Source organism: Petromyzon marinus, chromosome 15 (genome assembly GCF_048934315.1).
Source record: "Petromyzon marinus isolate PM22_M1 ecotype Great Lakes invasive population chromosome 15, UKy_Petmar_22M1.pri1.0, whole genome shotgun sequence".
NCBI classification, from domain to species: Eukaryota; Metazoa; Chordata; class Hyperoartia; order Petromyzontiformes; family Petromyzontidae; genus Petromyzon; species Petromyzon marinus.
Window position 1 is genome coordinate 277,667 of NC_133681.1, and position 24,618 is coordinate 302,284.

The following is a 24,618-nucleotide window of genomic DNA, read 5'->3' on the forward strand; positions in this document are numbered from 1 at the left end:
TTATGGGTTCCTTTGTTCATAAACAGCTGGAACGCTGTCTTCCCGACAGTTGTTTCGTCACCTGAAGACGGCTGCTTGTGTTGTGGCCGAAACGTCGTGATAATTAGATCTCATTATTTAATTATTTTCCTTCTACGTGATTTTACCGAAAGAACCAAGAGGGGTTCCAATTTATTCATGTGGCCAATAACAGTGAATTATGCCTTCATATATGTTGAACTTCTTTTGCACCGTATTTAGCGAAGTGCTAATCGGAGGTGCGATAAGCACTTGTCCTGAGTGGGGTAATCGAGCAATTTCCTCTTATCAGCCGTGTGAACAAATCGGTATGGCTCATGTTGCACTTCCTCAGGTAGTACCGATTTATGTTCTGGTCCGTGACTGTGCAAAGCCACCCTGTGGGGTGACCTTACTGAAAGGGGACAGGGGGTGGCAATAACTCAACTGGGGAGGCGGGCTCAGCTCCCCACCGTGAAGTTACAGGAGTGGGGTAAAGCAGGGGCCGGGGACTTACGGCACCGTGGGCCAAATATTATCCGTAAAATAATCATACGGTCCATGACCACAGGACGTCATGCCACTTTTGGCCCGCAAAGGGAATCTATTCATCAAGAAATCCTAGCCGCACTTGTTGGGCACTAGAGGCGATTATTTTCCGCCTGGCGAGGATGTGGAACCTCAGTTACCTGCCGCCCTTTAATTATGAGCGTACGGTTATTGCGTCATCAGTTTCGTGTCAACCAAAGAGATTGGCCCGGGAGTGAGGAGTGTGGGTAAAGTGCGGTGGAGCAAATGGGGGAGGGGGTCAGGTGCAGTGGAAGGGATAGACGTAGCCACCAATTTGACAATACTGCACTACGGTACTGTACACTTCTCAAAATTGAAAAAGTCGCAGATCCAGCTGCAACGAAGCCATCGCTAACACCCTCGTCTCCATCATCTCCACTTTCAATATCACCATGTCACAATCACCATGACCTTCTTTGTTATTGCCATCATCACCCTCGTCACCCTTCTCGTGACCACCATCACCACCCTGTTCATCATGGAAGTGTTGATCTCGCCATCACGTGACACCAGGGTTCACCCACACGAGCGTGGCTTCACTGTTGCGTCTGGAGATGTTAGGCATCCCCTTGAAGATTCAACACTTCACACATACAAGCTCCAGCCCAAGCGCTCCATCTAGGAGGCTTAATTTTTCATCACATCCCGAATGCGCTTATCGGCCTTGCGTCGTCACATTCCTTTTGAAACTCTCGCAGAACAGTGCAACCCTTCATGTTGGAGAATATCCTACGGAACCGGATATCACAGAGCAACCTTCGAGATCCATTCAAGTGGCCTCCGGTCTACACAGAATAGTGGAGTCGGGTTTATTGTTTAACCAGGTGAGAACTCGGGAGACCAGGATAGTCGCAACAGTGACCTGGGTCACCAAAATGACAATAGAAAAATGAAGCAAGAGAGGTTAATTACATGGCTGTCACACTGACAATCTTTGGTTCTTTCGGTATAGTCACGTAGGTAGAAAAATAATAGATCATGACATTTCGATCGCAACACAAGCGACCGTCATCAGGTGGAACAGATACAGCAGGAGAACTGCTGTCTCCGTGCCATGGAGAACAGGACTCACAACTCACTGTGATGGTCGCTTGTGTTGCGATCGAAATGTCGTGATCTATTATTTTTCTATGTGACTTTACCGAAAGAACCAAAGAGTATGGATTCCTGCAGTGACGAAAGCTTCAAATCAAGATTGTCAAACTGATATTTCATTTTCAGAGTTGGAACTTAACCAAATTAAGTGCAGACCCAAATAATGTGATGGGTGTATTGAGCAGTCATCGGTGAAAAGAGTGCAACTATCAATTCACTGCACCTGAGCAGCCGGTTTCATCACAGGCAGCTGCCTGGATTCAAACCCAGGCTCTCAGCGGTGCCGGCTCTGTGTTCTAACTCCTGAGCCGTCCAGCCACCCCATCTCAGAAGCTCCTGCCCAGAAGAACACCGCACACCATGCACAGTTTGAGTCGCACACAGCTGCCGGGTGGGCGCATGAACATCGCCTACAGGCTCCTTTATTGGAATTAACGTACTTACATTGGGGATGGGTAAAATGGGCATTTACAGGTGATAGGAAAGGGGGGGGGGGGGGGCGCACGCCTTTAAATCATAACGGGGCGCCCTTAGCAGCTCGTACTAGGGTCACTATGAGCAATATTAGTATTATCGGTACGATGGTGATATTCAACATCACTGTGGAGGGTGCGAGCTCCACACAGTCTGTGCAAACGTCTACATTGAGCCACGAGGGTATGGGAGGCCTAGGCTCGGAGGCTTGAGGGGGCCCCAACAGGTTGGAGGGTTGGGGGGCTCCCGGGAGCCTGCCTCGGAGGCCCAATGGCCCTGGGAGTCGCAGGAAGCTGTGTCACACGGTTGTTCCCCATGGCACGGCCTTCACGCGGTAGAACTTGGTTCCCAGAGGGACCCGGAACCTGTTGTGGGCCTATGAGCACACACAAAAGACAAATTCCCCCCCATATAGCCTTAAGAGAATGTTGGGGCAAGTGCTGTTAGTGAGCACACGAGGCGGTGGGTGGCCAGCACCACGAGGGGGTGTGACCAGTACCATGCTCGGCCGATTTTGTCTCCCGAGTGGCAATGATTACACATCGCACCAGGTACTCATTTGAGGGTGGGACAACATAGGGGAGGCCCAGGACCCAGCTTAGATTATTGTCACTGGTGTTGGCCGCGAGCAGGTATCAAACTTGGGTAGTCGGGTTCGAAGCACGGCATGCTAAACACTGCACCATTGCTCCCCACACGTGAACACACAAGCACACAATCGCAAATACCTCCTGTGTAGGGTATACAGGCTGTTGGAGAAAAGAACCATTAGCAAACAACTATGTATCCGGCATGGCGCACGAGGGGGTAGTGTGTGTATTATTGATAGACAGTGTGATGGTGTGTCTGTGTGCGTAACAGTGTGCGCACGTGATTATGTTTTTGTGATGGTATGTATTATGGTGTAATTGCACATGCTGCGACTGTTCACATAATGCTGTGTGATGGTATGTATGATTGACGGTATGTCTTAGTCTGACGGCGTGTGTGGCTGAACGTGGGTTGACATCCACCACACACCTTCTTTGCCTGGCAGTATTCCTTTTCCACCAGCTTTCCCAGAACCCACGGCTTCCTTACCTCGCCCGGAGCTGCACATACACACACACACCATGAAGGCAGGGGGTGGATTGAGGTCACGGCAAGGTTACACCTCCATGGCCCAGGGTGGCGCAGTGGTAACACTCGTGCCTCACATCAAAAAGGAACTGGATTTGAATCCCGATTTGGGCAGATTTCTGTGTGGAGGTTATATGTTCTCTGTTTTGCATGGGTTTCCTCAGGGCTCGCTGTTTCCTTCTATAGCTAAAACTACCAAAGATAACTGGAATTGGCCAAACATATCCACGTAAAAAATGACCTTCAAAATTACTCAATTGGGATTACACGAAGCAACATCATCCCCTACTGTGACAAGTTGGCAGGATCCTCCTGAAAAAGAGTCTTGAGACTCGGCGAGGGTTTCCTGGGTAAACAGGCATCATAATAAGAACAACACAAGATAAATGAGACGCAGTCCAGAGAGCCAAACGTTCCCACTTGATTCCTGAACTACTTAGCCACGAGAGCAGCTCGAGCAAGCTCGGGTACAATGGAGTTGGCGGGGACTAGGGGACTGGGCCACATGGTCATCGACCGCTTGAATTAATTTCCCAAGGTGGAACTTTCGCTAGCTTTCTTAGTTAAGGCAGAAGTGACAGGGGGGTTAAGATCGCAGGGACATGAGACGGCGATGCATGGGAAGGCCTACAAATTAAATGGAGAAAAACATTTAACATGATTGTTTTTTTCATGCCATCCTTAGTGCTGAGACCATGGACTCACAATGCTTGAGAATGCGGTTTAATCACAGGCTATGGAAACCGAATCCAGGATCTCAACAGTGCTGGCTTGATGCTCTGACCCCCAAGTAACCAAGAGAAGCTGGTTGTTTGTGAGTGCATTCACCTGCAGCGAGGCCAAGCAAATCCAGGCAGTCAGCGTGCAAGAAGCACAGCGTGGGCCCCACAGTGAACAGCACATAGTTGTCGTAGCGCTCGTCCAATACCACCAACACCACATCTCCAACCTGGAACCTGCATGTGGACAGCACGCGCCAACTCAGTGCCTGTGCCATGTTGCGAGGTCGCGTCTAACATGGTGCAGCAGTGTGGCGGTGTCTGCCCCGGTGGAGCAGAGCACCTGGGAGCCATACTCACTCTCGGATTGAAATTTTGTCCGAGTGACGAGGCGAAGCTGCTGACAAACTCTGAGACATCTGTGAGGGCCGGGAAGGGGGAATGATAGGCGACAGAGACAGACGCAACTCAGTGCCAGAGTAAGAAGCACCGTGGAGCACATTCACCCGATTTCTCTCCATGAAGAGCACACGGCCCGAGGTTGTTCAGTGCCAGTACACTCACCATTTTCTCCGGGGCGGCACCATCCTCCTCCTGCAAGCAAGAGGGAACGCACCGTTAACCGAGCTCAGCAGTGGTTGCTATTAAGGCACCGCTCAATTAGGAAGGACAAAAAATTAAACGCAAAAATCAGTTCACATTTGCTCCACGTTACCTTCTCCCCGTGAACTCCGGGCGGCACCTCGACTTTCTCCTCCTCTGAGCCGAAGGACTGCACCCTCTCACCCTGCTCGCAAGGCTCCAAGGCCCTGGTCACCAGGATGGGGGGCGCCGTGCCTGTGGCTGCCTCCGGAGCCGGAGGGCAGGCAGGGACGACGGTCGTCTCAGACGAGGTCCCCGGCTGGTTGGCCGGGCCGTGCAGCTTTGCCAGCGTCTCCTCCAACAACTTCTTCTCCTCGAGCAACGCGGCACGGTCGGAGGACAGCCTCTGGATGAGGTCTGGGGACACGCACGGCCAACGCACGCATAGATTAACATATGCATGCGACCCAGCGGTCGCACGTTCACCGCTTGTTGCAGAGGTTTGTGTTTCGAAACTGGTAGGCTACCCTGATTAATACTGCAGTGTGCATCAACAATTAAATTATACGCGCAGCCTGTTTTACGGTGGCCATTAAAGTTCTGTTACGTCAACTGCAGATCAGACCCAGTGTCGGCGTCATGCTCCAAATTTGGCAAAGTTGAGAAACTACTTGCAATTACTTAATTGGGTCATGTTATAAATATAGCAATGGTCGCCCGCCCCACCCCCAAGAAACCCACAACTGCAAAAACTTAGCAGGACCTTCTTGAAATAGGGTCTCGAGACTCGGCAAGACTTTCCTGGGAAAACCAGCAACATTGTGAAAGAATAATTATGTACGTCGCAGAGTGGCGCGTGCGGCGTGTGCATGCGGTTACCCCGGTCATCCCTCTGCTGGGCCTCCAGCGTTGCGAGCCGACCCTGGAGCTCGGCAAGCGCCTGGTGGTGACGCCGCTTCTCCTGGGCCATGACACTGTTGAAGCTCGTCTGCGCATTCACGCAAGTACGACCGCGAGGGCCGAGAAGATTAGTTGATTGTTATTATTATTAGATGGTTTACAAACAAAACTTTACAGAGTCTCAAGACTTTGAAAGTGTACGCAGTAGTGGGCAATGTTTACCTCTACAATCCCAAATGAGCGATTTTTAGTTAAGAGAGAAAACCGGGGTACCTGGAGGAAACTCATGCGGAACAGGGGTTGAGCGTACAAACTCTACGCAGAAAGGCACTGGAGTCGGGACTTGAACCCAGCTATTCTTGTTGTGAGGCACGAGTGTTACCACTGTGCCACCATGCCGATTAAGTCGATTCACGGACTACATTTTGGAATGTTTCGCTTTTTCTAGTCGATTACTCGGGTCCCTTTAAAAATAGTGCCTTCTCCAACAACATGCTTCCCGAAGGCAAAAAAACCCCTACATGTCATGCCCAGCGAAAAGCAGCTCATGATGCTGGTGACATCATCAAGCCAAGTGCATGACCTCCTCGCTCTATTCACCAGGGTATGATGGGCACCGGTCTGAATGGAGAGCGGGGAGAGGGAGCGCTGTGGAAGTGGGGAGAGTGCGGAGAGAGAGCGCTGTGTGAGTGAAGAGAGCGCTGTGTGAGTGGGGAGAGTGCGGAGACAGAGAGTTGTGTGAGTAGCACCTGGTGCTGTGCCTCCAGCTGGGCCCTCATTAACCCCAGTGCCTCCCTCATCTCCTGCTCTAGACTTTCGCGCATGGGGTCCAGCGTAGCTGGGGTGCCAGACACTGGAGGGGTCCCAGCAGGGTCTCCAGAAGAACTCACGAGCTCCACGTCCCTGCCAACCGGGCACACACAAGAAAGTATATTTGGTATTTATGCAATTCAAGTAAGCTCAAGATGGGCAAGATGGAGGGAGTTGGAGCCAAGGACATGCCATTGGACACGCACTCAAAGACACATACGCAATCACGTAGGGGGTGGCGAATGAGGGGCCGGGTTGGAGAGCATCTGGCCGAGGGAGTTGCTCACCCAGCACGGGGAATGGGCAGTTCAGTCGTCGCCATCTTGGGCAACATCTCCGGGTTGTCTGGGAGGCTCTGAGCAGGGGGTGGCACGGGGCCACCATCCTCCTCTTGCCCTGCATCCTCGCTGCCTTCCTCACCCCCCTCCACCTCACACTTGGTGTCTCCCTGCTCACTTCCCCGTTGCCCCTCAAGTGTCCCACACTCCTCAGCCGTCTCGCACTCTCGTTCCGTACCAGCTGCCCCGGGTGCGGCGTCCAGAGACGGTGGCGACTCTTCAGGGCTGCCTGTCCCTGGGCTCTGTTCTGGAGCATCCATCAGTGACCGCTGCTGCTGCTGCTCCATGGCCTCCAGCTGCAAAGTGGTGTCCGCCAGCGCGCGCTGCGTGCGCTCCAGCTCAGCCTCCATGATCTGCGCCCTCTCTGCCATCTGCCTCTGCAGCGTCTCCGTCTCACGCAAACTGCGAGCGCTTGCTTCGCGCAACTTCTCGCACAGCGCCTGTTCCATCTCCACGCGCTCTTCCTGGGCCTGCACCAGGGCCGCCTCCAGCTTCTCCTGGCGCCGCTGCGCCTCCTCCTCCAGCTCACGTCGCGTCTCGGCTTCCCGCTCAAGCCGGCCGTGGGTCGCCTCCGCGTCCCGCTGGGCGCCGGCGAGCACCTCCGTGAGCCGCTGCATCTCCTCCACCAGCGCCTCACGCTGCTCTTCCTCACGCCGCAGCTGCTCGTAGAGCTGGGTGCGGTCGTTGTCGGCGCGGCGCGCCAGCTCGCGACATCTCTCATCGTACTCGTCGCGCAGCGCCTCCAGGGCGCGCCGCTGCTCCTCCGCCTCGCCGCTCTGCGACGCCAGCTCTAGCTGCAGGCAGCAGCGCTGGTGCTGTAGCTCCCCCACGTCGGCGCGCAGGCGCTCCGCCTTGTCCATCAGGCCCTGCTCCCGGGACCTCCACGCCGCTTCCCCTTCGGCCAGCGTGTCCCTCTCCAGTCGCAGGCCCTCCAGCTCGGCGGCCGAGGAGCGTAGGCGGCGCTCCAGTGAGTCGGCCCTCTCCGACAATTCTTGGAGCCGCTCCTGGGCCTCCTCGTCTGCACGGCGCCGCTCCTCGAGCTCGCGGTGCCGAGCCTCCTCGCAGTCGACACGGGCTCGGCGCGCCTCCTCCTCCTCGGCCTCCGCGCACTCCCTCAGCCGGGCCACGTCGCGGCTCAGGGCGGCCAATGCGGCCGCGGCATCTTCCCTCCCGCGTGCCGCCGCGGCCCTCAGCCGGGCCAGGTCGCCGGCGAGCGCGGCCAGGCCGGCACGAGCGGCCAGCAGGCCCTGGCGGTGGGCCTCGATGGTGCGGCGTAGTGCGGCCGCTTCCGAGGCCGAGTCGTGAAGGCGCTTGCTGTCGATGGCGTTGATGACGGAGGCGTAGAGCGACTCCATCATCTCGGGGCTCTGTGGGTCGCTCAGCAGGGCCCCAGGGGAGATGGCAGCGCTGCCCTCTCCCACCACATCCCTCAACTGCCCCACTTCCCTCACGGCCTCCACCTCCCTGGCCCCCCCCAACTCTCTAACCCTTCCAAAAGCTTCCCCCACTTCTGTCAACTCCCCCACCTTTTCCACGCCCCTCACCTCTCCTCCTCTCACCTCCCTCAATTCCCTCATTTCTACCACCTCCCCCATGGCCGACACGAAATCGGCGCTCCCACTCGTGAGCAGCGAGTCGAGGGCGGGCGCCGGTGGTGCCGCCGCCACCACCTCGCGTTGCCCCAGCTCGCTGAGTGGGCAGGGAGGCTCGGCCTGGAGGCTGCCCAGGGATCCCAGCGGCTCGGGGGGCTCGGGGGGGGCCGTCACGGCGGGGTCCGACACGAGGAGGCCCACGGCGGACGGTACCGACTCGAAGCCGTAATCCTCGAGGGAGGCGACCTCTGCCTCCTGCAGCAGTGGGGGGGCACCGGGGGACAGTGGCTCCCCGAGGCCCCCCCCCACCTCCTCCGTCACCAGCGCTCCTGGTAGGCCGGCACACCCTCTCATCGCTGCCTCCTCCACGACCGGAGCCCACGAGTTCGACGCTGGTGCGCCCTTGTGCACCGCGGGCGCCGGATCTCGATCATCGATTGCCAAGCCTGGAGGGACGAGCCCCTCCACAGAACCTGGTGACACCTGCAGGAGCAGCAGTAGCAGCAAAAGAAATGCAGTGAGTGACACCGGGGTGAGTGACGCCGGGGTGAGTGACGCCGGGGTGAGTGACGCCGGGGTGAGTGACGCCGGGGTGAGTGACGCCGGGGTGAGTGACGCCGGGGTGAGTGACGCCGGGGTGAGTGACGCCGGGGTGAGTGACGCCGGGGTGAGTGACGCCGGGGTGAGTGACGCCGGGGTGAGTGACGCCGGAGTGGATGACGCCGGGGTGAGTGACGCCGGGGTGAGTGACGCCGGAGTGAATGATGCTAGAGTGATTGCCGCTGGAGTAACACCTGGGTGAGTGAGTGTGCAGGTGAAGGGCGAAGGAGTCCCTCTTCTCCACCCCAAGGCGCGATGGGATGGGACGAAGACACTGCTAACTCCATTCCAGGCAGCCTGCACACATACGCAACAGAATACACACAGGCGTGTCTGCATTAATGCACATTAATGCACTCACATGCTCAGACACAGGCGTGGACACTCGCACACAACTGCGCACACACGAACGTATTCGCACAGGCATGCACGCCACTCCATCATGCACCGCTCTGGCCTTCATAGGTGCTCGCTAACAGCAACTACCCCAACAGATTATGAATGCCAACTGGGAGACCTTTGTCTTTGCATGGTGTGTACCTGAGGTAGGGCTGCACCTCGTCGGGACACCGCGACTGCAGGAGGCGCAGGTCGTCGAGCGAGATGGACGGCAGCTCCGAATCGAACGCACGCGGGTCACTCGTCTGAAACAACCGTGCACAGCCACGTACTGCAACTGCCGACGCCGGGTTGCGATGTAGGGACAGGGGCTGGTGAGGGTGGTGCGAGTGTAGGGACTAGTCCTGCGAGGTGGAGTGTTATAATATGGCAGGTTTAGTGCGCGGTTAAGGTTATTGGTATAAGTTGACTTTGTTTAACGACGAGACCAGGATGAGTCTCATTTGCAAGCATGACACGAGTCAAGTGGTGCACATTGTGGTAGGTTTGTCTGTATGTTGAACTTCTTTCGTACCATACGTAGCCAACTGTGCTAATCAGAGGTGCATAGCTCCAGGGGCTTCCTAATAATGAGTGTAGTGTGTGTCCTGTGTATGGTGTGGGGAGCGGGAGTGTAACGGTTAGCGCACTGCGCTACAAACCCGGCGACCCGGGTTCGTTTCCTGATCACGTCCAAAACCAGTGACAAATATCTAAACCGGTCCTGGGTCTCCCTTAGGTGCAGTAAGCTGCTGCACTCACACAGAAGGAGGAGGGAGGCCATGACTGGAGGCCACGGAAGAGGCGGTCACGCAGGAAGGAGCTCCCTGAGGACAGAGGCACGGAGAGGGGATCCACGAGTCAGCAACAAACATGACCATCAGAGTGCGATGTGGAGCTGTCGCGTGGCAGAGTGGCACATGGTGGTACGCAGTGACACTCTTACCAAACACGCGTCCAAAGCTCTCCCGCTTGGCTCGCTCGGCCTCATACACCTGCCTGCCCTCTGCCACCAGCGCGCTGGCCCACTGCCCGGAGGCACACAGTATATGAAGGGGGTGGGAGGGGGAGAGGTGGAGGTGAGCACAAAAGAAAGCCAGCCCACTGCCCTTATCAATCGGCTGTGTGCGGCAACGAGCTATTCTGCTCGGTGGAAAGCTCCTTCTTACCTGGGAGTAGTGAGCGACGAAGGTGCGCCTGCGCACCACTTCAGAGATGGCCAGGCAGTAGAGGCGCGGTGCCGCCGAGAGCTGGGCCACCACGCGCATGCGCCCCTCCAGCCCCCGCAGGACGTGCCACAGCGCGGCCAGACGCTCGCTGTGCTGGTCCAGGTGGTGCATCATCAGGTAGCACCACCTGGGTGGAGACAGGGGTGAATTAAACCACGCATCTGGCTCGGCTCTTTCACTGGCTTCACCCATGAAGCACGACATCACAATTTTATAACGAGAGGCCCAGCCAACTGAGCTGCCGGCACCATGGTCCAGAGCGCTAGCCACCAAGGTCGTCGCGCCGATACCACAATACGTCGTACGCAAACACAGCAAACACATTCGCTAAAATGGTGTAACGTGGCATCAAGAAACATCACAAACATCCAAGAAACATGGCAAAAAATCTTTAGATTACAATTCATCATCATCCATGATCAATCTACTTTTGGATGAATGCCTCCCCAAGCCAATAGTACCTCCTATGGTCCTGACCCAGAGAGAGCTGCTGGGGACTGGGGGCCATAGTTTACATGCGTCGGTCGTGACGACGGGGCGGGTTGACCATACTTCACCACGCCTGTCAGTGCGGGTTGGTGAAGGGACCACGTATTTGTCTCACCTCTCATCGTGTATCTGACTGGTATGAGTGCCCCTATCCGGTGTGGCTACTCTGAAGTACACGTCACTCAAGCATCTTGGCCCCGGCACGGCAGCACTCTGTTGAAAGTAACATTGCACACTGCGATTGTTGCTCATTTTATTGAACCCTGGCCCTGCTGCTGGGTGCTCACCGGAAGCGCACGTGCAGGTTGTCAGTCAGCTGCTGCTTGGCCAGCACGCACGTCTGCCTGGTGTCAAGCAGCTTCTTGTGGTTGCCCAGCATGATGAGCAGCTGGTTGGCATGACTCACACACAGGTCTGGGAGAACCGACGGGTCGTTCAGGTTCTCCGCCCGCTTCTGGTTTGCCAGGAAGCCCTGCCCACCGCACCACACCAGCCACACCGCTCCATGACACGACGCTCTCTGTTCTTGCACCGCCGTATCTTATTCACCCACGTGATGCGCCGTGGTGGCATGAGGCTCCGCAAGGTTCCACATTGTCAGTAGGGAACGGCGCAAGGTCACTTGGCTATATCAGATGTTGGGGGCTACTTCGCTAAGATCCCCTAACCCAGTGGTTCCCAACCTGTTGTCTCCAAGCAAGTGGGGGAGTCATCTCTGTTGCAGATGCTACGATTTTATTGACAAACCAGATTTTTTTTTCTGGATGTTTGGCTGTGAAAATGTTTTTAAGCATAGCAGTGGTCCACGGGTCCAGAAAGGTTGGGCAACCACTGCACCAATCCATATCCAGATGTGTGCCCTGTGATTATGAGTGATCTGGAACACGAAGGTGCGTTCTGGAGTGTCTCGGTATACTCAGTAGTGCTAGGTAGTGCTCGGGAGCTCTAGTGAGTACTCAGATGCATCACCTGAGCGAGCTCGCCCTGCTCCGACACGAGGGTGCGGCAGGTCGCCAGCACCTGGTCCAGCGCATAGAGCCGCTCCTCCAGCCCCTTGATGGCACGCATCGGGGGGTTGTCAGCCTTGGCCAGCACCTCGCGGCACTCCTGCAGGAACGGCTCAACCACCGCCGGCTCCAGCTGCTGGGGCCCACACACGCTCGATGATCGCTTAGCCCCACCTCTCGCGTGTGTACACGCACACGCTTGGGGTGCACGTGTGAAAGTATACAGTGTGCATTATGCCTCTGTTTTTGTGTTTCAATTTATTTTATTTCTTCGTGACTTTACCGAAAGAACCAAAGAGTAATTCCTGCAGTCGCGAAAGCTTCAAATCAAGTTTGAACCACCTCTACGGGGAGGATTTAAGTTTATTTTCTCTCTCTGTGTGTGTCTCTGTCAAATTTCACACAACTTCTAATTTAGCAATCTTTGGAAGAACGTAATCAACCAGGCTATGCATTAACTGTGTGTTAACCGACTCTCTGTGTTGCATTGCATTATATTTCCAAAACTTTTGCTAAGTTCGTTTTCTCAAACTTCCTATTTCTCTCTCTAAAATTTACCAGGCTTGCATCGGTCCATTTGCTCTTTCCCCCCCCCCCGGCCGCTGCGGGGTGGATTTCCACACAACTCTCTCTAAAATTTACCAGGCTAGCATAGGTCAATTTGCTCTTTCTCCCCCCCGGCCGCTGCGGGGTGGATTTCCACACAACTCTCTAAAATTTACCAGGCTTGCTGGGTTTTTCTCTCCCCCGGCCGCCGCAGGGTGGATTTCCACACAGCTCTCTCATTGACATGCTAATTTCTCTGCTCCAGCACCCCCGCCTCTCTCTCTGCCCCCCCCCCTCTCTCTATTTAAGGCCCTGACACAGAGGCGTTGTGTCTCTGTGTGTCTATGTGTGTGTCTCTCTCTGTTGTATCTCTCTGCTTGTGTCTGTGTCTCCGTGCCTGTGTTTTGTCTCTCTCTCAAATTTAGCAATCTTTGGAAGAATGTAATCAACCAGGTAGGGTGTTAACTGTTGTGTTAGCCGACTCTCTGTGTTGTATTACATTGTATTTCTAAGTTTACTAGGCTTGTTTTCTACCTGATGACAATTGCTTGTGTTGCAATCGAAACGTCATTCTATTATTTGTTATTTTATTTCTACGTGACTTTACTGAAAGAACCAAAGAGTAATTCCTGCAGTCACGAAAGCTTCAAATCAAGTAAGAATCAAAGTGTTCATGCATTAGCTCTGTTTCTTTTCATCTATAAATTGGGGACAGCACAATAACTCTAATAAGGATGATGCAATATCAATGACACGTTAATCGAGTTGTGTTGCTATATAGAACTTACCCAAGAGAGAAAAACGGTGAAATTGATCGAAGGATTGCTCAAAACCTAGTGACAAAAACCAGTCCTAAAACAGACCCGCCTGAGCATCCCAGCTCTTCTCAGTGGACCTTAAGAGCCTTGCTACAGAATTATTTGACACACACATTTAATTATGACAGGTTTCTTTGCAGTCATTCGGTACTGTGTTGAGACCATAAACTCGCTTTACTTAAGAATCCGGCTTAGTCAGGGGTGGCTGAAACCTGCATGCCAACCCAGGATCTCAGGGATGCCGGGTCAAGTGCACTGAAGCGGCCATTCAAAGCCCAGTGAGCACCCAACATATTGCTAGTTCAGCCTGTTTGTGTATGTGTGCGTGCATGCATTTCAATTGATGGCCATAACTGTATGTGTCAGTATCCATTTCTGTGTCAGTGCCTGCATCTCTGCCTGTGCCTCTGTGTCCGTGTCTACAGAGGAGGCCGTGCGGCTCACCCTGTGCACCGAGTCAAGGCACTTCTTCACCAGCGTCTCCACGTCGTTGGGCCGGTCCTGCACGTTCACCCAGTCCAGCAGGGTCACGTTGAACGGCTCCTGGATGCTGGTGGTGGGCCCCGCCGCACTCTCCTCGCTCGCCGCATCGGGCCCCACCCTGCCGTCAGCGCCGGCGGGCGACTCAATCGCGCTGTCCGTTGACGCACCATCACGGGCACAAGGAAAGGTCTCGCCCTCGGTGGCACCACTCAACCTGGCGCCGGCCGGATACCCCCCTGCCTCCCCATGGGCGCCGTTGTCCCAGCCAATCTCCTCTCCTCCGAGCTGCTTCTGCCGGCGTTGAATAGGCGTTGCTTTCCCAGGCATCAGCGCTGGTGCCGCGGGAGCCGAATCCGAACCGAGGGAGCTGAAGGAAGCGAGCTGGGAGCTGTCGTCGGCGGCGGTGGCTCCCCGCTGGGACCCATCGCGGGACATGCTCACTGTAAGTGACTGCAGCAGCGGGATCTGCGCCATCACTGACACAGCGCTGCCCAGCCTGTGCCACATCACTCCGTCAGGGCACGCCAAGGCACACCACTACAGGTGATGCCAACTCTGACGCACAATTCGCGAACTCGCTCTAGTTCATCATCGAAAAGCCGTGGCTGAATTATTTGTGTTTTTTATGGACACGTTGGTTTATTAGCTGCTTCTCATGAGTGACTAAAAAAATGGCAGAAAGTAAAATTATTTACTAAAAAAATAACATCAGATGACATGCCGTCTGTCTTGATTCCCATTCTACATCTGCAATATATAAGTTTTAATATCCATATTTTATTACATTGTCTGTGTTGTTGTATGGGCTACACCTCCCCATTACATCCAACACATGTGTTTAATGACGTGGCAGGCCCAGCGACTGGAAGGGGAGAGTACGGAGAAAGGGAGCAGGTTGGGGGGTTCAGAGTCAGGGAAGCTGGAAGAGTGGGATCCGAGAGGCGTGAGAACTGGGAGAAAGAGGCGCCAAAACAGAGGGGGGGTTTGATCAAGATAGCAGGGACAACTGGAAGGCAATGGATCTGGAAAGATGTGGGCAGAAGGACTTGGGAGTTTGGGGGGAGTTGGGGCCTCACGCGTTAAGCTGCTCTGTTATGGAGTCGCGGGCGGTGGAGAAGGTGGCGTAGGCGCTGGAAAAGCCGTGCAGCAGCGCGGCGTATCCGCTCATGCAGTCGTCCAGGTTGGCCATGATGGCCGCCCAGCCCTGGTGCTGCAGATGCTCGTCGTGCACCAGCGTGCGGCAGTACTCACTCAGCCGCTCCGCAAACTCTTGCATCTCCTGTGCGGGTGTGTGCACGTGCGTGTGGAGAAGCGTGTCGGTGAGCATAAATGTTTCTGGATGTGTTCATGTGTGCGTGTTGATGGGTGGGCAGCGGTAATGGAGCGGTGAGCGCACTGTGCTATGAACCCGGAGACCAGAGTTCAATTTCCGCTCATGATCAATAAGAGTGGCAAATATCTGAACCGGTTCGGGCCTTCCCCTAGGTTGACCCAGCCTCCAAGGAGTACCTAGTGCAATGTGTAAACATCGCTAGGCAGCCGGGCGTGGTGTTGGTCACCCACCACATCATGTGTCGTTCCGGCCTTCAGAGGTGCTGGCTAACAGCACTTGCCCCAACAGTCTGTGTAGATGAGTGTGCATTCGCAGAGGGCTCTCACCGCCGCAAGCTGTGAGCGCGAGGCCACGGTGTTGAGCACAGGTGGCATCATGAGCGACTCTTCCACACGCAGTGCCATCTCCGTCTCTGCCGGGAACACGCAGCGTGGCACTGCCGGCGCCTTGTCCCGTACGATCATCTCCTTGCTGAACAGGAAGATGGGGTTTGTGTCCTGTACATACGGGGACACGACGAGACGCCGATTCAACTTGGCGATTTTGTCGCTAGATCTGATGAACTTTTTGGTGTCCTTGGCAACAATGTTCTAGGGAAGCACATTCTGCAGTTTTGGGAGCGATTCCGGGAAAGCATTGAGAATCAAATTACTAAAGGGATAGGATCTCTTCCCCCACCATGACCGGTGCAGGAGGAGACGTGGCCCCACTCACCGTTCCGGCGCAATAGCTGCAGACGCGGCGCTCCAAGGCCATACACTCACCGCCATTCACCACGAGCACCTGGTGCTGCACCCCAATGCGGTGCTTTGCAGCAATGGCACTCTTCAGCTCGGCAACGCTGCCGGGAAAACACGTGCGCTGGTATACATGCTCCACCATGAACCGCAATGCTGCTCAATCCCAAACTGTGCCAACGCCTTCTTCTTTAACTCTGAACAATTATTGCCACTACACAATGCACAACTTCAGTCTAAGTTGTAATCCTGCTGTAATATCTGTGGTGGAGCACCAAGTTCCTACCTCATTGCACTTCTTAGTATTCAACATAAAGCAGTCACAATGATTGAAATTCCAATACTCACTCACTGGCGGAAAGTCGCCTCCTCATCACCCTTCTATCGCTATCATAGTTACTGTTTCCGTGAACTTCACCCATTAATTCCTACACCCATGTTGGAGACTGTCTCCCAGACTAACCGTTTTGTTTCATCCATACTGTGTTCAACTACCATACTCACTTATCTTTCTGCTTCTTCCCTCGCACTGCTCGAATTTGATATTGCCTCCCCCCATCCAAGCGGTTATAGTAACCTTGGTCAACAAGAAGCTTAACGTTTCGGCCCTTTTCTCAGTAAACGTGAGAAAAAAACCCCATCAATGCAAAGCAGTGAGGGCATTGCCGGGCGGCAGTAGCGATGTGTCACAGTGTCGCCTCCTCCTTACCTCTGCACGGCGAGCTCCGTGTCGAATGTGAGCGTGGTGCCCGTGTTCACCAGGAACACGTACAGCTTCATGGCTCTGGGTTCCTCGAGCCGCTCACCACTCACCGCGGCCGCCACTCACCATCGACCACCGAACAGACACCCCCTGCCAGGGAAAGGGTGACACGCATTTGTTTCAGGTGCACAGCTTTGCCCTTGGCGAATGCACTGCTGCCGCTCATGCGTCACGAGTCTTGGCTGTCCCATGTTTTTGTTTTGGTCGTGAGCCGGCGCTTCCGGCTCACAGAGTCTGGCGACCCCGAGCTCCTTGGCGGTAGTTATGTAACTGGGCTCGCCCTCTACACCTGGGAGGGAGGAGAGAAATGAGAGAGACGCTGACGCATATCAAGTCACCGAGTCCTGCCGCGTTGCCTGAGGTGGGGGGCGGGGATTCCGTTGTTTCCCGTAAATCGAGAGCTGCACCTGGCGGAACACCGAGTGAAATGGCTCAACTCCACAGACCATAGAGGGAGCTAGAGAGACAGAGGATGAGCAGGAGAGAAATACTAAAGAGAAAAGCGAGATGAAGATACATGATCGAGGCAGATATGTATATAACACGGCGGGGCGACGCCTGCACCACAACACGCACGCCGAGCTCCGCACGCACGCGGCGCCTCTAGCAGTTGCGGCGCTCGGGTTCGCGGAGCCTGGGCGAAGTGACTCGGGCATCATGTCGCACGAAACAACAAACAACTCGCTCTAACAATATCCCCGTGACTGTCCATCCCTTGACACTGCCCAACCCTGCCTAGCGGGACGAACCCACACCCTAATCCCCGCCCTTGACAATCGACACTGGCCCTAACCGTGACACTGGGAAACCCCCTCCCCAGCTCTCTCACGCCCTGATGCCGCCGATTGTCCCGGCCGTGGCTCGCGCTGCAACCGCCCGCCGTGTTATTCTCGCGTCACGGTGAGCGACACGGGGCCCTGGTCCTCGCATCCCTGGTCCTCGCGTCCCTTGTGCGGCAGTTCAGTCCCGCGGTGTCCTCGTGCCGCGCGGCGAAGGGGGGTGAGGAGGGAAGAGGCCGGGACCGGGGCGGACACCGGCTGAAGACGAAGTGACTGTCGTCTACTGGAGCTCGGAGAGCGGAGCGGCTACCAGACACCCCAAACTCCATGGCCTTCTCAACCCCCCTCATGCCGAAATCTAACCCCGACACGCCGAGCCCCGTGACGCCGAGGAAACCTCGAGGAGGCCCGGACTACGCCAAGGTCTCGCCTAGCGGCCCCGCCGGGAAGGGGAACCCTCACACGGGGGGCGTCTTCCCGGCGCGCCATACACACCCCCCCCCAGCCTCTACCGCCGTTAATGGCACCCGCGCTACGACAGTGAGAGCCGGCGCCACTCACTCAGGGCTGCGGAGGTGGCGCCGCGAGGGCCGCGCCAAAGCGGGACGAGGTCATGGGTCCCCGTGGGCCCCGCGGTCCCCGCGACTCCCACGGATCCGTGGTCCCCGCGCCCGGGGGAGGCGGACGTGACGGAGAGCCGGAAGTGCGTGACCCTTCAATCCCCTCCCCAGACTGCAGCGCGCGGCCCTGGACCGGGAACGCGTGAGGGTTGGGGGGCATCTGGCGCAGCGCGGAGAGGGGACCGCGTGAATGTCGGGCGACGGCATCCCCGGCACCCGGGAAAGATAGGAACCTTGGGCGTCCAGGGCCCGGAGACTGAGGGGGCTGGGAATCGTGGGAAACCCAGGATCGGAGGGTACAGGGGACCAGGGACACTCGGTGAATTTGGGACCTCCCGAACAACTCGGGTAACCGAGGAGTCCTTGAGCCGTGGGTCCTGACCCCTCCCGGGACCCCGGACCATGCTGCGGACGTTACGCGGGCTGCTGCTGCTCGTGAGAGCGGAGAGGCGCGGCTACTACGCAGTACGCATCGGCAGGAGCCCCGGGCTCTACGCGACGTGGTGAGGCCCCGCATCGCATCCGTTACCGCCGCACCGTCGACGGCGGCCACTGGGACCTGTGCCACGCCCGCTAAGGATCCTCGTCTCCTGTCAGGGACGAATGCAGGACCCAAGTGGAGGGGTTCCCGGGAGCCGACTTCCGCAAGTTTCTGTGCGAGGGAACCGCTCATGCCTACCTTGCCCAGGGGCGCGGGGGCGACGGTGCAGCCACTGAGAGGCCGCCGCAATTGCGGCGGCGGTGGGAAGACGAGGAGCAGCCCGCGGACCGCGGGGATCAACCGCGCTTCACTTACGTGGGTGCGGCCTTCATGCTGCCATTAGGGCGATGACGATGAAGACGACAGTGACGAACGGATGTTGACAGCGACGAGGATGAGCGCATAGCGATGGAGCTGACGTCGCGGGGTTTGTGTGCTCGCCCGCAGGCGGCGTCCCAGTCGTGTTCACGGATGGATGCTGCATCTCCAATGGGCGCCAGGCGGCGCGTGCGGGACTGGGAGTCTTTTGGGGCACCAACAACCCCCTGTGAGTTCGCTCTCTCAGAGACCCCTCTCTGAGACCATTCTCTATCCTTAAGACCACTTTTCCCTCCGTGAGACCCTAATTCATGAGACCCCTTCCCTATGTCAGAAACCCGTTCCCCCTCCCTGTTGAGGAAGTTGCTTTTTATCGCATTTCCCCAGTTTTACACCGCCCTGTTACAACAAAAGTGTGATGAGGAAACCCCATTTGGTTGCATTGAGCTTGCAAATTAATAGTTACGGTCCGTTCGACAATACCACTACACTTTTTAAGTGTACATATTTTTACAGGTGCGTCTCTGTGTGTGTTTGGTATGTGTGTGTAGAAACTTGAGTGAGCGACTGGTTGGCCGACAAACAAACCAGCGCGCCGAGATCATGGTAAATAAAAAAAACAATATGGTAAATACCTGACGTGACTTCTCCCTCTATCATGACTCGATATTTTACTTTAGAGCATTTTTTTTAAAACGATATGTTCCATTGATACACGCAAATTGAGCCGCAACGTATTGTTGCACGCACGGAACATCCAGGGAAACGGAGCTGAGGTTTATCAAGTTGATTCTTTTTTGGCTTACGTTCTTTAATGTTCATGTCACCTGTGCTGATTGGTGATCATAGGCGGCGTGCCGTGCAGTGCAGCAGGCGAGCGAGCAGGGGCTCCGAAAGCTGATTGTGTGCACGGACAGCATGTTCATCGTCAACGGTGATTGAACAGCAATAGACATGAGCGGACAGATGTGGACACGAGTGTACAGGGCAGCATGCTGACCGTTTCGTCTCATCCACGCCACGTTCAGCCACCGCACTGCGAGTCACAATACTGCTGCACTTTGGAATTCCTTCCTATCGTCTCTTTCCCCAAGCTCGTATAATTTTTCTCAATTCAAGAAACTCTTATCTTTTACAACTTTAATTATGCTGTTTGGTGTTGGCTGTTGTACATTTTGTGGTCTTGGGCCTCAGCTCAGCAATTGTAGAATTTAAGTCGGTTCTGGTGTCACACGCAATGGACGTGTCATTAGCCATACCCCTGGCCTTGCTTAGCTCGGATGTCTTGTGAGACCAGCATATTGTGGTTCGGTTCCAGCTTGGCACAGCAAATATCCAGTGGAAAACCAGCCCATTCTGTGGAGTTCCTGAACTGGCTCGGATTTAGCAGTGGCAAAGGGGTATGATTCACTTGCATAACTATTTTTCATAGTGGCTGTATTCTGCTGCTTCTCTGTCGTGACGCTACCTCCTCCATATGTCTGTGCACAGGGATGGGCTCCTGGGTGCACACGTGGAAGCGCAGTGGCTGGCGCCAAGGCTCGGGCTCGCTGGTGGTTAACAGGGCCGACTTCGCCCTGCTCGACGACTTGTGCAGCGACATGGACATCACCTGGGTGAGGCCGCCATGCGCTTCTCCCCCACACCACTATGCTTCCGGCAAAACCAAGAGTCGGTCCGGAATTCCCCGTTCAGCGAGGTGACGCTGATACGGGCTGGTGTGATGTGTTACTTCTGCACCTGCAGGTGCATGTGCAGGGCCACTCTGGAAACCTGGGAAATGAGCACGCAGACCAACTGGCCAAGGAGGGAGCAGACAAGGTCCCCCTCCCAGGAGCCAAGCCACCCCCAGATCCGGTCGCAACTGCCGTGGATCCTCCAGACCTGGGCCAGCCCAGCGCCGCGTGTCAAAGGGTTGACTCAGAAGATGTGGACTGTGCCTCACAAGCAGACCTGGCTGCCGAGGTGGACTCTTCAGAGCCAGAGGAAATTCGCCAAACGAACCTCAAAAAGTCAATAGATGTCGCCAGCTGGACCTTATAAAATCATAAAACGTGTCACTTGAAATTGTACCAATTCTTGTGCATAATAAATGTATCCAGGATGTTTAATCCTTACCTGGAATGCTCCAACAACCACAGCAAGGGGTATATTGCATGTGGTGTGCCATTGCGGACAAAATATTTTCCAGGCCACTGACCTGTACAGACCGAGCATAATGTAAGCTCTGGTTTAAGGGGTGTGGTAATTGGTATGATAATTGACATGCCATATTCATGTATGTGAGCAAGAGTTCAGAGCAAGGGCTCTGCCTTAGAGCGAAGCAGGTTTTTTGCGCTGCACCCCACATCTGTTGTGCAACACTATGCAGCCAAGGGCTATTGGGTCACAGATTTATTAAACTTCCCAAACCTACCAGACTGGGAGGTGGTAAGTAAAATGCAGTACAGCAAATGTGTTTGTGAACCCATCTGTGTACATTTGATCATCCCCTCATAAAGCGAGGAGTTTTGTCAGGTATGCTGGCCTTCTCCCACATGCAAGACATTTTGTTTAAAAAATGACCAAACGTCTCAAAGCATGACCCCCCTGAAAAAGTATTGACGCTTTTCAGATTAATTGGGAGCTATTGTTATATTTAACGAATTGTGTACTTTGGTGGATTGTCAGAGTGGACAATTGTTCTTGCGATGACAAAGCATAATTATGTATAATTGTACTGAAGTTAATATGCTTTGTGGAAAAGTCTTGCCTATAAAATGAGCCAACCCAGCATCTTTGTTTAACAGGCCACATTCTGTTGATGACACTTAAAAAGTCTAAACTTACCATCTGCTTGAACAAATGCTGCTGGAAAATACTGGTCCACAAATCCTATAGCCTGGTGTTCTCGCATGTTATTTTGTTTTTGTGGTAAAGGAGAGCCTTGTATTAATCTTTTACTGCACATTTTCTCAAGTTGCACATACTAAATTATGTTTATGGTCAACATCAAAAAGCTTAACACGTAGGCTTTCGTGACCAATATTATTCATACTAAAGGTTTTTGGGTTAGATCACATTATTTATAAACTAGCTTTACTACCCGGCTTCACCCGAGACTTGGATTCTTGTCTTGGATTAATACACGGCCTACGCGGAGGCTGCGTAACGCTTCCGCATGCGGGTGACATCACAGATGTAACGTCACCGCTCACTTGCCGTGCAAAATATATCCATTATTGCGCCCCCCACTTCCAAAAATACAAAAGTCTATTTTTATACTTTTTGCATTGTGTACAGTCTGGAAACTGCCCACATGCCAAATTTCAAGTTTGTTGCATGTCGGGAAGTATGCAAAACATTTGCAACAGACACACATTCACAAATTTCCCTTTTATATATGTAGATGTGTCGCAACCCTCCACCACCCGACACGGCCAATCGGTAAAAAATGTGTCACGTTGACAAAATACAAATCGTTCACCTGCTCATGATTGGATTAAATGATGACGTCACCCTGCTGCTCTATTTAAGACCGGGAGCAGATGGAGGGCTTCACTATTCTGGCAAATTGCCCAATGATGCTGGATGTAATTACCAGCAAAACGTCGTACTCAAAAGTTGTAAATGTTGTGGATTCACTCTTCAATACACCGGTCGGCGAAAGTAGTGAACTATTTGTCTTTTGTCAACGTGACACATTTTTTTTACTGATTGGCCGTGTCGGGTGGTGGAGGGTTGCGACACAAATAACACGATCTAACGCAAAAACCTTTATTATGAATCAAAAAGCTTGCAGAAAGTTCCTAGGGATGTGACGCTGGGACCCTTTGGACATCAACGCAAGCCCAGGTCCATTCTACGGCAGAATATTGCGCTACGCCCATCTCTCACGCCGCGTTTGTTGACGCGCATCAACGCTGCACTGCGTGTGGTGAACGGCTCCCTAAATCTACACTGCTGCAGTGGCTGCCAGTACTTGCGATCATCCCACCAACAAACGTCTGACATGATGCTTTTACACTTAGCATTAGATATTGAAAATCCAGATCTCCGTCTGGATGTTGACATTTGATCTCCACCACTGTCCCATCTGAAATTGAAACACCACCACTGTCCCATGTGAAATTGAAACACCTATTTTCGACACGCCTCAACAACAACATATGGAAGAAGGGTGTGGGGATATTTCCTCCATAATTGAAAGATCAATGACTCGCCAAACTGCGAATGTGGTGAGGTGTAAACCATCAAGCGTATCACTGACGACTGCATCATTCATCACCTCTACTATGGTGGAACAAGCAATTCCTCAGCTATCACGGATGCTGTGGAACGGCTTGTTAAACATGCAAACGCATTTTATATAGTGTTGTCAGTTGCCATACTTTGGTAAAGCACATCTATCATTCCTGTTTTCAACTAGCCTTTTGCCCGTCAAAGGACGGGTGTATTGCAGTAAATCTGAAACTTGCAAGTGAAAAGCAGACCGCGACGTGATTGCCATTGCATTGATGCGTGTGCAATTTGTAAGGGTGGTGACAGACCTATTTAATTTGAAGGTTATAATCCCTTGTTCATCATGATATCATTTTTACTTTGATGTCTCAAAAGCGTTACGGAGATCACGTGACGTGAGGGTTCTGCCTTTGTAGTGAGGGTTGTGAGTTGACGCCGAGGAGGGGGGAGGAGGCGGCTCGGCCCCCCATGTGGAGTGACGTCAGGCGCTAATGATTATTAATGGTGGGGGTTTGAAGGACGTCACCTTATAATGATTATTAATGAGGGGGGCTGTTCGATGTGGAGTGACGTAACTTGTGCATGATTATTAGTGAGGGGGGAGTACTCCATATTGAGTGACGTCACCAGCTCATGATTATTCATGAGGGGTGGCCATTTGGAGGTTGTCACCTGCTCATGAATATTAATGAGGGAGGCTGGTCGATGTGGAGTGACGTCACGAGCGTTAAGGACAGACATTCCTGGGTGATTATAGTAGGTATATAACTCACCCTTGTCTGGAAGAGTAAAATGGATCTTTATTACTATAGTCTATATTAAAGCAGTACGTCCTGTATTGCTGCTAATGTGTTCAACCCATCATTCTCTGTTGCCCCCATAGTCTGACAGCAGAACTCACTTTCCCCAGCTGTGCGTGCAGTCGACTTCCTGCCCCTGTTCAATTCCAGGTTCAAGACCTTTCTATTCAGCGTTTTGAGCTGCAGTCACATATATATGTTTTATAAATCCACGTGTTTTGTAGAGCTGATATGATAGTAATGGTGTCCATACTCTTTGGGTCTTTCGGTAAAGTCACGTAGGTAAAAAAATAAATAAAGATTTTAATAAAATACAACTAAAATGAAAACAACTAAATTAAATCACGACGTTTCGGAGGCAACACAAGCTTCCTTCATCAGGTGTAAAAAGCACAGCAAAATTACTGCAGAGAGAGAGCTATTTGTGATGAGAGATTAATTATATAGGCTGTTGAGAGTGATGATGGTGTGAGTGGTGGTGGTGTTGATGAGAGTGGTGGGGGTGTGAGTGGTGGTGGTGTTGATGAGAGTGATGGTGTTGTGAGTGATGGTGTGAGTGGTGTTGATGAGAGTGATGGTAGTGTGAGTGATAGTGGTGTGAGTGATGGTGTTGTGAGTGATGGTGGTGTGAGTGATGGTGGTGTTGTTGAGAGTGATGGTGGTGAGTGGTGGTGGTGATGAGAGTGATGATGGTGTGAGTGATGGTGGTGTGAGTGGTGGTGGTGATGAGAGTGATGATGGTGTGAGTGGTGTTGATGAGAGTGATGATGGTGTGAGTGATGGTGGTGGTGTTGATGAGAGTGATGGTGGTGTGAGTGAT

The 24,618-nt window shown here is 53.8% G+C and overlaps 2 protein-coding genes across 5 annotated transcripts; one reads left to right on the plus strand and one right to left on the minus strand.

Annotated features, from left to right (window-relative positions):
* Positions 1–2,049: 2,049 nt before the first annotated feature.
* On the minus strand, positions 2,050–18,912 carry LOC116942532 (RB1-inducible coiled-coil protein 1-like). 3 transcript variants are annotated; one of them, XM_076067159.1, is made up of 22 exons: positions 18,775–18,912; positions 16,526–16,669; positions 15,794–15,920; positions 15,406–15,576; positions 14,823–15,025; positions 13,708–14,242; positions 11,862–12,035; positions 11,180–11,364; positions 10,344–10,530; positions 10,121–10,202; positions 9,937–10,001; positions 9,337–9,440; positions 8,991–9,093; positions 6,554–8,679; positions 6,206–6,359; positions 5,436–5,544; positions 4,690–4,973; positions 4,539–4,568; positions 4,335–4,393; positions 4,084–4,211; positions 3,157–3,227; positions 2,050–2,512 (listed from the first exon to the last, which is right to left on the minus strand). In XM_076067159.1, the coding sequence occupies exons 2-22, from the start codon at positions 16,594–16,596 to the stop codon at positions 2,435–2,437; spliced, it is 5,046 nt and encodes a 1,681-aa protein (XP_075923274.1). In that variant the 5' UTR covers positions 16,597–16,669; positions 18,775–18,912; the 3' UTR covers positions 2,050–2,434. The 3 variants fall into 3 exon arrangements, with proteins under 3 accessions (XP_075923274.1, XP_032810451.2, XP_075923273.1); XM_032954560.2 differs by lacking the exon at positions 18,775–18,912 and adding an exon at positions 17,920–18,067 and having other exon boundaries at positions 11,862–12,032; XM_076067158.1 differs by lacking the exon at positions 18,775–18,912 and adding an exon at positions 17,920–18,067.
* Positions 18,102–21,712, plus strand: LOC116942531 (ribonuclease H1-like). Of its 2 annotated transcripts, none has more exons than XM_032954557.2 (7): positions 18,102–18,481; positions 18,576–18,778; positions 18,907–19,006; positions 19,329–19,404; positions 19,627–19,711; positions 20,269–20,393; positions 20,524–21,712. In XM_032954557.2, exons 1-7 carry the CDS (start codon positions 18,381–18,383, stop codon positions 20,818–20,820), a joined length of 987 nt encoding a protein of 328 aa, XP_032810448.1. In that variant the 5' UTR covers positions 18,102–18,380; the 3' UTR covers positions 20,821–21,712. The 2 variants fall into 2 exon arrangements, with proteins under 2 accessions (XP_032810448.1, XP_032810449.1); XM_032954558.2 differs by having other exon boundaries at positions 18,104–18,481; positions 19,329–19,383.
* The last annotated feature ends 2,906 nt before the right edge of the window (positions 21,713–24,618 follow it).